Source organism: Ambystoma mexicanum, chromosome 6p (genome assembly GCF_040938575.1).
Source record: "Ambystoma mexicanum isolate Mex_15411 chromosome 6p, UKY_AmexF1_1, whole genome shotgun sequence".
Classification (NCBI taxonomy): domain Eukaryota; kingdom Metazoa; phylum Chordata; class Amphibia; order Caudata; family Ambystomatidae; genus Ambystoma; species Ambystoma mexicanum.
The window spans coordinates 1,253,723,491-1,253,736,022 of NC_090935.1; the positions used below are offsets into that span (position 1 = coordinate 1,253,723,491).

General features: G+C 47.2%; 1 protein-coding gene across 5 annotated transcripts in view; it reads right to left on the bottom strand.

Moving 5' to 3' along the window:
- Positions 1-12,532, bottom strand: part of VPS13A (vacuolar protein sorting 13 homolog A) — a 2,994,934-nt gene that overhangs the window by 2,041,338 nt on the left and 941,064 nt on the right. For all 5 annotated transcript variants that reach the window (XR_011280366.1, XR_011280367.1, XM_069625905.1 and 2 more), the window contains exon 25: positions 1,505-1,683. Coding sequence is in view for 3 of the 5 variants with exons in the window: in XM_069625905.1 (XP_069482006.1) it covers positions 1,505-1,683 (179 nt within the window). In the remaining 2 variants the exon portion in view is untranslated. The remainder of the gene's footprint in view (positions 1-1,504; positions 1,684-12,532) is intronic.

Below are 12,532 nucleotides of genomic sequence, written 5' to 3' on the forward strand. Positions count from 1 at the left end.
AGATTGCGAAGGAGAAAGAAGACAGAGGGTGCTGTGGCAATGGGACAGGTAAATACAGAGATGGTGGTTGACACAAGGTTGGCGCAGGAGGCACCCAGGCGGGATACTGAAATCCTGACAACCATTAAGATATGTCTAACTCTGGGTTAAGCCAGCACTTATTGCCAGAAACTGTCAGATCCTGTAGGTTGGCAATATCCAAGCATTCCACTGGGGATGCTAACTTGTGTTAGGTGTGGTTAGCATGGGAGCACAGAACAGTCTAGGATTCCACTCTCTCAAAGAGTGCACAGTCATTGGGCCTCATTACGAGTGTGGCGTTAAGGGTTTAACGGCGCCGATAACCCCTTACTGCCACATAACAAGGTCCCTTAGCGGGTCCCGCTAAGGACGGCTGGTTTTACCAGCCGCCCTTAGCGGGACCCGCTAAGGGGCCAGGCAGCTAATAACGGGCCGTTATTAATGGGCCCATTATTAGCTCCCTCCCCATTCCCATTGAGCCCAATGGGGGCTCGAATGGGAAAGGGGATGGGTATTTTGAATGGAGACTTACTGGGTCCTCCAAGGTTGGAATGACCCGGTAAGTCCCCATTCAAGGAACCCGGACCCAGACACGACTTTGGAAGCAGCCATGGCACTAATAGCACCATGGCTACCTCTAAACCTGTAATGACCCCCCATAGTCTCGCAAAAGACGCCAATCCACAGCTATTTCTGCACTTAGTGTGTGTGAAACTGCATTTTTAGTACAGTTTTGGTATCACTGGTTTCTACAGTCTTTCTGTCAAATCTCTTGGCACACTGATATAAAATGTTGCCCTGCTCATTTTAAGGCTGATCCTTTTAGTGGCCTTCATTTTACTCATACATCCATTTTCACATTTCATGCCTATGTAAACTGGATTGCTGTGATGTGCAACAACCACTAGCTAAATCAGACAGAAGATATGTTTCCCCGTGCCCTCCTGCAACCCATTTGAAGACGTGGCAGTTTGTCATTAAGTAGGATATCAAACGACTGAAAATGATTTCAAATTTAGTGAAATATAGTCGGCAAGATTCTCTTTCGAAAACAAAATGTAAGTTTTAAAGTAGCAAAATACTTAGAAATGGAACTCTTAGTGGGGAAACAGGTATTCGGGAGTATGATAAGATTAAGCAAAAGCCAAGGAATGAGGGGGGGGGGCAAGGCTGGAGAAAGGCATGGAAGGAAAGGGGCAAGAAAGCAAGTTTTCTTGTTGTTGACATGTTTTATTCAAAATTCAATAAACAAATTTCAAACAAAAAAAAGAAATGTAACTCTTGCAGTCGCTCAAAAGGGAAGCTTTAATTCTATAGCATCAATAATATTAAATCATTTCATGTGTATCATTGATTTTGACTTTTAAATACTTTATTTTTAAATATTTCTGCCTACCCAAGTATGTTAGCATTAATACTGTAGTGCATTGTTAACCATTAAATAGCTTTCACACATTAAAAATGAAGATATAAATTGACATACCTCTGGTATTTCAAATCTCATTTGAAATTCTGTCATATTTTTCAATGACTCCTGCTTTTGTAACCGTAACCGCTTTCTTCGCACACTGCCAGATCTGCTCAAAGAACCAGCGGATACCTCAAAAAATGGAATATCATCCACGGGACTGGTTGGGGCATCATAGAATTCATCTTCATTATCTACAGGTTAAAGCAGAAATTAATACTTACACAGATCAATGTACAACTGTTCGAATTAACCAACTACACAACTAGAATTATTATTTGAAATGAGCAATTAGAAAAGGGGATTCGACAAATGGGGGTTACAAGACCTATTAATGCTTCTGACTATCTCAATGTTACATTTACACCTTCTCTCCAAAAAATGACAATTTTCTTTTTTGATAGATGTTTATTAGATTTTGGATCCTGTAACAAAAAACACTAATTAAACCGCTCAGGATGAATCGGCACATGGAAGTAGGCGTCCTGAAGATCCAGGGAAACCAACCAGTCCTGCAGATTGGGGGCTTGCAGAATCTGGGCTAGAGTAACCATTTTGAACCTGTCCTTGCATAGAAACAAGTTCAGCAGCCGCAAATACAGAATGGGGCGCAAGCCTCTGTCCTTCTGCACCAGAAAATAGGTGGAGTACCACCCCCTTTCTCGTACTGAGTGCAGAGCCTCCCTTCACCGCCACTGGAGATGCATGGTAAAACATGTCACTGAGGTCACAGCGGGGACGGAGGGCACAGCTGGAGTCAGCGCCACTCCACTGGGAACCTCTTGCCTCAACCTCTCGGGAAGCGTCTGCCTCTTCCCCAGGGCAGATGGACCACAGCCTCTCTGGGGAAAGGTGGTGAAGGGGCAAACACCCCTGCCCCGGGACGGCAGTTGTGCAGAGGACTGTTGCACAGCAAGCTCCAAAGACTTACCAGTCGCCTTGGACAACTAAATCTTCTGGACAGCAGCATCAACCTTGGCTCCAAAATGGTTGTTGCTGTCGAATGGCATGTCCAACAAGCTGGTTTGGACACCGGCCACAAAGCATGACGTCCTTAGCCAAGAGTGATGCCTAACCACAGTGCTGGTGGCCATGGCCCTACCCACACAGTCCTCTCTGTCCAGCCCTAATTGCAGCATTTAGCATGCTGCCTTCATGCTATCAGAGACCAGGGACTGGAATCTCTCCCCAATTCCCCTTCAGGGATGTGTTTGGCTGAATTGGCCAACGCTGTCCAAAGGCCGAAGGAAATCTGCGTCCAACCATGCATCTCCATATCCGGTGGAAGGGATGGGAAGGTAGATGTTTTCCGGCTAGTAAAAATGTTCTTACTGTTGTCTGTCAGTAACCAACTAAACTAACACTAAAAGCTCAGGCTGATAACTAAATTAAACTTTGTGAGTTCTTCAACTAAGAAAATGACACCTTTCTCCTGGTTTTCCTTCTCCAGTCTTCCAATAGAAATAATTTGGTAAATTTTCCATAACAAAAATGGGACCTGGGGTATTACTCCCTTCACCTCCTGGCCCTTGGTTCTTCAATGTATTTCCAACACTTCAGTAGCAACGTTCAATAAATGTTCCCAACTACTTCCAGGCAGTATAGAAATGTGGGTTGCTCTTCCGAGGGGTCTGGTATCCCCAAGCCCTCCGATTCTTTAGCTGGCCTTGTCCTGTAGTTTATATATCCTCTTGGATTACCACTATGACTGATGAGGGGTCATGTCTGACAGCTTCTTGCTTTATTTTGTTCTCTCTCCCCTTATCTTCACTCTGTTGAAGCGGCCTGTCCCAAATGTACCTCTCTGTTCTGTTCTCCTTTTCACAAGTACTAGGATGAGGGAGATTACTTCCGATGCACTTATCAATGGTGTACTCTTTCTGGTGAGCATTAAGACGATGGAGACTGCTCCTGGTGCACCTCTCTGTGGCACCTCTCTGTGACCCCTACTGCACTTCCCAACCCTCCCATTGGCTTCTTGCATGCTACAGCACTTCACCAGTTCTGCCTGGGGCCGGGTTTCACAGCATCAGCATCCTCGCACTACTCCTTCCCTTCGGATTCTCTTGTGGTTGCTGCATAGTCTGCCGGACGCTACAGCATCTGAGATGTTGTACTCGCCTGTCTACCTCTGCGAGGTGCCACCACCGTTTTCCTGCTTCCAGCTTCTGTTCGGGTCTTCCTTTGCTAAGCCTGTGCGTTCGGCGTCCCAGGCACTGCTGGTTCACCTTCTCTCCAAGTCAGGGCTCCCAGTTTGAACTTCCCTGGGCAATCAGACTAACCAGCTGTCTCTCCAGCTGTCTTGCCGCTGCGATGCGAGCTACACCACCAAACTAGTCTGTTCTTCCTGTTAACTTGAAGTTGATAACTCCGCCCTCGCACTACCAACAACTTCTCCAAGCAACGAGTCAGTGGTAGATCTCTTTCTTCGGCTGGGGCCTCCGTCTGGAACAGCCTTCCCAGCCTCCCTGAAACTCGAGGACAACCATCTCTGGTTCCGGAAGCACCTCAAGACCTTCCTCTTTGCTTCTGCCTTCTCTCTTCCTCTCCCCTGCTGATTTCCTGTCTGACACTGCACTGGTCACCTGGCTACCCTCTGATTTCAGGCCCACATCCCCACCCGCCCAGTTGCACACCCGCACTACCTCCCGGAAACCTTTGCACTTGGGTCTGTATCTGTAACCCTACAGTCCCCCAACCTTCACTTTTGGACACCTGCTGTCTGAACTTATCCATGCACTTGCTACCTGCTGCCCGCACTTCTTGTTATTGTTTTGATCCTATGTACAGCACTGCCACCTCCCCTTTCCCCTGGCACTTTTCCTCACCCCATCTCCTGCACTTGCGTGATGTAATGTCACTTGGCCTAGTAAGATCGTTGTCTCTGTCCTCACTCTGATCCCCCTTCCTTGCCTCGTCGCGCCCTGAAACATTTGTGTATAGGCGCGTTACAAATGCCAGATCAGATCACAACTTCAATCTCATATTGTACAGACTCTGAGGTGTTCTTCATGTCAGTACTTGTATAGCTTTGCCTATTGTTTCCCCATGGGTTTCTTATCCTCTTTTTCGTCTCAGTACTTTCTATACTGGGCAGAGTCGTAATGTTGCAATAGCAAATAATTCTATCAGTGGTGGAAGGGGAAAAGGCGGGCAAGGATGGTATGGGTGTATGTGAGCAGGGTTTTGGGAGTGTATGGGTGCAGAATTAGGCAACGGACCAGGAGGTGTCATGGTGGCTGGCAAAGACTTTTATTGTATTTAAAAACATAGCTATCCCTAACTCTAAGAAGGGTTTCCCTGCTCAAATTAAAAACTAAAGGGTCTGTCAGAATGTCCGTAACTGAAGAAAGCACCGTCCTAAGTAAAAATCCCTACCTCTATCCCTTACACTATAACTAAAGAGTCTTAATCAAAAGAAAAGTTCTCTCACCAGGAGAATGACTCCCTTCTCCTGGTGTTTTAAAAGAATGTCTCTTCAGGACTCCACTCAATAACAGGGGGAATGACTCCCTTCCCCTAGCTTCTCTGATAATATTCATGCTGGATCCAGGGGGAATGGCTTCCTTCCCTTCGTCTTCTTGGGCAACTTTTGCAACAGTCCCAGGCTCCCCTTAGCCCGTCAGTGGTCTTTTCTTTACCACTTTTTAGATGGTTCCTGCCTCCGATCTTCACCTTGTACTCATTTCAGTCCCAGAGCTTGCTTGCTCCCCTTTTCTTGTCAGGCCCACTTGGTTCACTCTCCTGCCAAGTATTGCCACGAGGAAGAGGACTTGTATTAACATAGGTTTGACCTCTGTTCAGGTCTCAGACCCTTGGTAATCTTCCCTTCTCGGTAGGCACACTTGGTTGACTCTCTTCCCAAGCACTGCCACAAAGAAGATGCTTTGTATCTTTATTCCCGTGAAGTTTGTCTCTCTCCCGCACCTCCAAGCTCTTAGCGGTTCCCGCAATGTTCCCTTTACCTTCATTGGCTCTGGGACTCGAGTACCCAGGAAGAACCAGCCTAAAGTCTTTTAGCCAGGCTGTGCGGGCGTCTCTGGCTTCTTTTGCTCTCGTTCCGCAGTGCTGGTGGCCATTGCCCTACCCACACAGCTCTCTGTGTCCTGTCCAGCCCTTATTGCAGCATTTAGCGTGCTGCCTTCATGCCATCAGAGACTAGGGACTGGAATCTGTCCCTCATTTCCCCTTCAGGGATGTATTCCGCTGTATTGGACACTGCTGTCCTAAGGCCAAAGTAAATCTTCGCCATGGTGCATGAGGCATTCACGGGCCACTGTAACGCTTACCTTATCTCTGCAGGAGCGTAAGTTGTCTGAATACTCTGTGTGCTGGGACTGCTGGATGGGACAAAGTTGCCCCTGTTGTCAACGAGAGAAAAGGGACATGGAATGATTCTAAATTTGGGTCACAATCCTATAGCTCTTCCCCACCCTGCTGTGCTTCCTTACATTAATCCGAGTTCCCTGTTCCCCTCTCAGCTGTGATTTTAGAGCAGGGAGCTCTCCATCCTGCTGTCGTGCAAGGGTGCGTGGGTAATGAGGCGAATAGAATCTCCTGACTGAAAAGTTCGGAAGAGCCTTGAGATGGTAAATATCTTGATGCTTGAGCTTTGCTGTAGTCAGATGGTGAATCTCTCACTCTCTCTCGCAGGTTTGAAGAAGGAAAAACTACAGGTAAGAAAAACACAGGCGTTTTCAGAAAACGCCACAAAGTCTTGCTCATCACGGTAAGTCTGCCCTTGTAAACAGGAAAGCGCTATGTGATACTTCGCTACGTGATTTGCTGCAGGGTTTAGCTGCGTGGCAGAGCGCTTGGGAAACTCGTAGAAAATGTAGGTTCTTTTGCGGTAAGTAAGCGCGTAACTTTGCTTTCTTAAACGGTCTTTGGTTAAACATCTCTTATAAGAAATACCTCATCTTTCAGGTTGTCGAAACATCAGAGGTCTGAGACTCCGCGGTAGCAGGCCTCGGCTGTAGAAGAACGTAGCGGGTCTGCGACGCGGAATTCGGAAAAGAGCTCCTCCTACTTGAAGTCGGCTGCTGCGGAATTCGTGTCAGGTAAGCGGAATCTTTAGTCTGAGGATACGTTTAGAACATGAATTTTCACTTGCTTTTACAGGTCTGAACAGAGCGCCAGTAAGCCTTGTGCCTCTGTCAGCCGAGCCACGCGAAGCACGTGCGAAGGCGGGGCTTATATAGTCCTCCACACCCAACTACTAGTTCTCTCATGCAATTCAGTCTGTGACCCACAAGGCGGCCATGTTAAAGGAACCCCTCAACCCATTGAGTCTCTATGGGTTCCACTGTGTTTCTGGTGCTAGTGAGTATGAGGAATGCCTGGCACGCCATGCTAATAACCATCTAGCCCCCGCATGTCTGCACAAAGGACCCTTACTAGCCTGCATTAATGGTCCCGGCCCTCTGACCCTCGAGGTGATCATGACAGTTCGGGCCCCTCCTAAGGACAGACCTTCCGGCCCTGGCTTAGTCGGATGGTTCTGATGTAACCTTTTAATTAGTCGAGGAGCATGGATGTTATTACTGGGTTCCCAAGTTCTATCCTCTGGGCCATACCCCTTCCAATCCACCAGGTAAAACAATTTCCTCCCGACTACCTTAGAATCTAAAATGTCTTTTACTTCGAACTCAGGCTCCCCCTCTATAATCACTGGTTCTGGAGATTCCTGTACTCTAGTTCCCGGACACACCGGCTTCAATAAGGAAGCATGAAATACTGGGTGTATCCGCATATGGGATGGAAGGGTCAACTTCACAGCTACAGGGTTGATAACTGCTTCTACTGGAAACAGGCCCAAAAATCTAGGTTGGAATTTTCGCAGTCCTTTAAGAGCAGTGTGCCTAGAGGCTAACCACACCTTGTCCCCCACTTAATAACTTGGAGTGTCTCTTCAGTGCTTATCAGAAAATCTTTTCTGGCTCTCTTTCGACGCAGCTAGATGTGCCAAGGCTTCCTCTTTATCTCAAACAATGTTTTCATGTAAGTTCTGTACCGCAGGCATCTCTAAAGGCTCTGGTGGATCAAAAGCTGAGGTTTGTGGATGGCAACCATTCAAAATGTAAAAGGGGGTACAACCGGTAGAAGCATGCTGTGAATTATTATAAGCGTACTCCGCAATCCAAAGCAGATCCACCCAAGTGTTATCCGTTTGATGGAGGAGACATCAGAGATATTGTTCTAGGGTCTGGTTTTTCTTGTCCGTCAGTCTGTGGATGATGACTGGTGGACAAACGCACCTCAATCTTGGCCATTTCACAGCATCTCTGCCAAAACTGGGATACAAATTGGCTGCCTCTATCAGAGACGTCCACCGACAGGAAACCATTTAAGCGTACAATATGCTCCAAGAAGACCTTAGCCAAGACTGATGCAGATGGAATTTCTTTCAGAGCTACAACGTGGGCCTTTTTGGAAAACACCACCACCACCAGGATCGTGTTGTAACCAGAACAAGGCTGCAATTCCGTAATAAAATCCATTGGGATGGTGTGCCATGCGGCTGGTAGAACAGCTAAAGGTTGAAGAAATCTCGCAGGTTTTTGCTTAGAACATTTATTCTGAGCTCATATTCCGCAAGTCTGAACAAAAGCGATGATATCCTTACGCCACGTAGGTCACCAGAACAATCGCTTAACTTTGACGATTCTTAGCGATGCCCGGATGACCCTCCAACAGAGCACCATGATAGTCTACTAAGACCTGCTCTTGAAGGGCCCGTGAGGGCAGATATAGACGTCCCTGGAAATACATTAGGTCCTCCTGGATTGAACACAGAGACCCTTTGGACTCTCAGGCATCCAACTCTGTGGTCGTCATACTGAGCCCGATCTTTTTCTTTCGATCCTATAAGGAGCAGTCTGTAACACCCACAGCTCCCTAAGTCTTTTCTTCAGGAATGATGTTCACCGGACTTGGAACAACATAGACATCTTCACCGTCCCCTATGCGTGATAAGGCATCCGCCTTTCCGGTGCGCACCCCAGGGCGGTACGTGATGACAAAGTCATATTCTGCAAAGAACAGAGCCAAACGGAGCTGCCGTGATGACTGCTTTCGCTGATCACAGATATTGAAGATTCCATTGGTCCGTAAGGACAGTGATAGTGTGCCGAGCTCCGAACAGGTTATGTCTCCATTCTTTGAATGCATTCTTGATAGCTAATAATTCCATGTCTGTGATAGCATAATTTAATTCTGCTGCAGAAAACTTAAACTTAAACCAAAAGGCCACTGGGTGCAACTGTCCGGGTCCTTTTTGGACGGTACCACTCCCATGGCAGCACTAGAAGCATCGATCTCTAGCACAAACGGCAGATCAGATTGAGGATGCCGTAACACTGGGGCCGTAGTGAACATACTCTTCAACGCCTGGAACGTTTCTTCTGCCTCGACTGTCCAATCGAATTTCCTGCGTTTCCAAAGTAACAACGTAATTGGATGGACAAGTTGAGAGAAACCGGGTACAAAGCGCCGATAAAAATTGGCGAATACCAGGAAACTTGACTCCTTTTACCGATGTGGGAGATGGACAGGTTAGGACTGCTTCCACCTTCCTGTTATCCATCTGAATGCCCTGTGGCGACAAAACAAATCCCAGAAATTCCACTGCGGTCACATGGAAAAGAGCACTTCTCAAGTTTGACGTACAGTTGATGTTGCCGTAATTTGGTATGTACCGCTCTAACATGGGAAATGTGTTCCTGGACTGTGGCTGAGTAGATCAATATATCATCAATGTACACCACTGCGCACACGTCTAACAACTCCCGTAGCACGTCATTCATGAAATTCTGGAAGGCTGCAGGGGCATTGCACAGGCCAAAGGGCATAACTTGATACTCATACAAACCGTATCGGGTGCGGAAGACAGTTTTCCACTCATCACCTTTCTTAGCCTGCACAAGATGGTAGGCTCCCCGAAGGTCTAACTTGGTAAAAACTTTAGCATTCTTGACTTGGTCCAACAACACCGGAATGAGTGTAAGTGGGTATCTGTTCTTTACTGTGATCTGATTGAGCGTGCAGTAATCTATGCAAGTACGAAGGTCCCACTCCTTCTTAGGCACGAAGAATAGGGGAGAAGCTGCAGGCGATTTCGATGATCGGATGAATCAGTTAGCGAGGTACTTATCAAGGTATGTCTTCAAATGAGTGTTTTCTTGTAAAGTCAAGGCATAGAACCGACTGCACGGGCCTGGGATCCAGGTACAAGGTCGATCTGGCAATCGTATGGCCGATGCAGAAGTAAAACGTTGGCATGTTCCTTCTCAAAAACATCCTGGAAATCTCGATATTCCGGGGGTAAGATCCCCAACAATCCTAGAGTAGGGCCCCCTCTTCATACAGTCGGTACCACGTTTCCCGAATCTTTTCCACTCTATAACACGAGTTCTTGCGTGCCAATCAATGTGCGGGATGTGTTCTTCTAACCATGGAATACCCAAAATAAGTTTGAACTGCGGAGCACTGATTAGGTCAAACAAAATCTTTTCTCGATGTTCATCCTGGCAGAGCAAGGTGCATTCCTCCATGCACTGTATCACTGGTCCCGATATTAGATGAGTACCGTCTACAGCCGTAACGTTCTCAACCACTGGCTTAGGGCACACAGCAATACCAACCTTGCTTTCGAGTTTGTGATCCATGTTTCTGCCTACCGCTCCGCTGTCCCCGTATGCTTCTAAAGCATGCACTTTGGAGGGTTTATGGTGGGTAATCAGGATGACTGGTACAACGATATGAGAGATTTAAGATTCCTTCTTCTGGCTCGACAAGCCGGCCTCTATCTTTGTCGGGCGTTGGGTGTTTTCCGCCTGATCTTCTTTCTCTGCCTTTTCCAAGGCTCCTACTGATTTCCTCGGGGGCTTTACTGGACAATCGCGAAGGACATGTCCGGCCGTACCACAATAGGGTCATAAGTGATGCTATCTTTTCTCCCTTCGAGATGGGGCCCCAAATTCCCCCCAATTGCATAGGCTCAGGATGGCCCTCAGATGCATGACGGGCCACGTTTTCTCTCGGGCGGAGATAGTATGACCTGTTATCCGAGTGAGAGCGATGCACTCTTCGATCTTCAAGCGGTGGTCCAGCTGAATGGTCAGATCTATGTATTCTGCACATCCGGTGGGAGGATTCGCAACCTGGGTCACGGTAGTTTAGGTCCTAAGACCTGAACTTTATCTAGTGCTCCCAATTTTGTACAAATGGTTCCATCACCATTGCAAAAAGGAGTGGGGATAGTGGGCACCGCTGCCTAGTTGCTCTCTTTAGTGTGAATTGATCAGCGAGCATGCCGTTCCGTTTAATCCAAGTAGTGGGGGATTCATAAGTAGCCACAATCCATTGAGCCATCTAAAGGCCCATTCCCATCCCCTTCAGAAACTCCTTTAGGAAGGACCAGTTTACCCGATCAAAAGCCTTTTCGGCGTCTAGCGAAAACAAGAGCGTATGACCTTTGCTGAATCTTGTAGCTTTATCTATAAAATGGGTCAGCTTCCGTATGTTGTAAAACATCTGTCGGACCATAACAAAGCCAGTCTGGTGAGTGGGTCAGATCCGAGAGTACATTCTCTAGCTGCAATGCCAATATTTAAGAAAACATTTTTTCATCCATATTTAGTAATATTTTGGGACAATATGAGCTACAACTTTCCAGATTTTTGCCTGGTTTCCGGATCACTAATTGTGACCCGATTCATTGTGTCCGATATTGCCCCAGATTCAAGAAAGGAATTGAACATGCTAGGGGATCTAGGAGCTCTCCTGCCAATACGTTGTCAAATTGATTCGTCAGCTAGAGCTTAGCTTGCTTTCAGTGATTTGATCGCATTAAGGACCTCTTCCCTTTGATAGGGGCCTCTAACTGCTGTCTTTGCTGCACAGTAAGTCGCTGTAGCGCCGCCTCCTGGGCATACCCGTGACATTGCCCCCTCCCCGCTTCTTCAGCAGTGTACAGTTTCTCATAAAATAATCAGAATGATTCAACAATGCCTTCAGTATCGTGGGTCACTGCACCCTCAGAATCTTTAATGGCCTTAATGCAGACCCTGCTTTGTTTTTCCCTCAGTGCCCTTGATAACAGCCTGTCGGTTTTGTTAGCTTTCCTCCTGGGCCTAGTAAGATCATTCTGGTTTCCCCTTGTTTCCTTCCCATGCCTCGTCGTGCCTTGAAACACTTCTGTATAGGCGTGCTATAAATAAAATATATCATATCATATATCTCATAGAACTAGAACATGCGTTTCAGGGAGAGCAGGGATTTTTCGTGTCTGTTGTTGTCCAAAGTGTTAAGCTGGCCCCTCAGTGTTGTGAGCTTCCCAAGTACTCTGCGCGATCCATTCTGTCGGTCAGTCTGTTCTGTGTCTCCAGTTTCAAACAGTAATTATTCTCTTTCACTTTTTCAAAGCTTAGCCAGGTGTGCCCGCGTAGACACGAAATTGCCCATCACCACCGCCTTGAATGCATCCCAAGTATTACTGTACGTTGTATCACTAATATTAGCTGGCTAAAGTCCTCCCAAACCGGATCCCTCAGCAAATGGGACAGAAGTGTCCACATACACTCCTGCGGTGGCTGCAACCCAAACTTCAATCTCAGTACCACAGGTGCATGGTCCGAGAGCGTGAAATCGCCCAACCCTACTTCTGATACATGGCCCCGTAAGGTCTCCACTAGTAGTATGTGATCTATTCTTGTGTGCACCTGGTGAACATGTGAAAAGTAAGAGAAATCTCTCCCGTCAGGGTGCAAGGCCCGCCATGGGTCTCCGGCCCACCAGGGTAGCAGCTTTCTCGAGCTTTGAAGAGGCTTGCGTACCTTGCGCCCTTATCCCGCTGAAGGATCCACCTACTTATCCATAAGCATGTTTAGGTCGCCTCCTATGATCAGTGCACCCTTTGGAAAATGAGCTAGTATTTTCAGGGTGTGCAATATAAAGTCTACCTGGCCCGTATTGGCGGTATAAACTGATCCCAAAGTCGGGGGCCCAATTTGACATTCACTATAACATATCAACCTTCCGGGT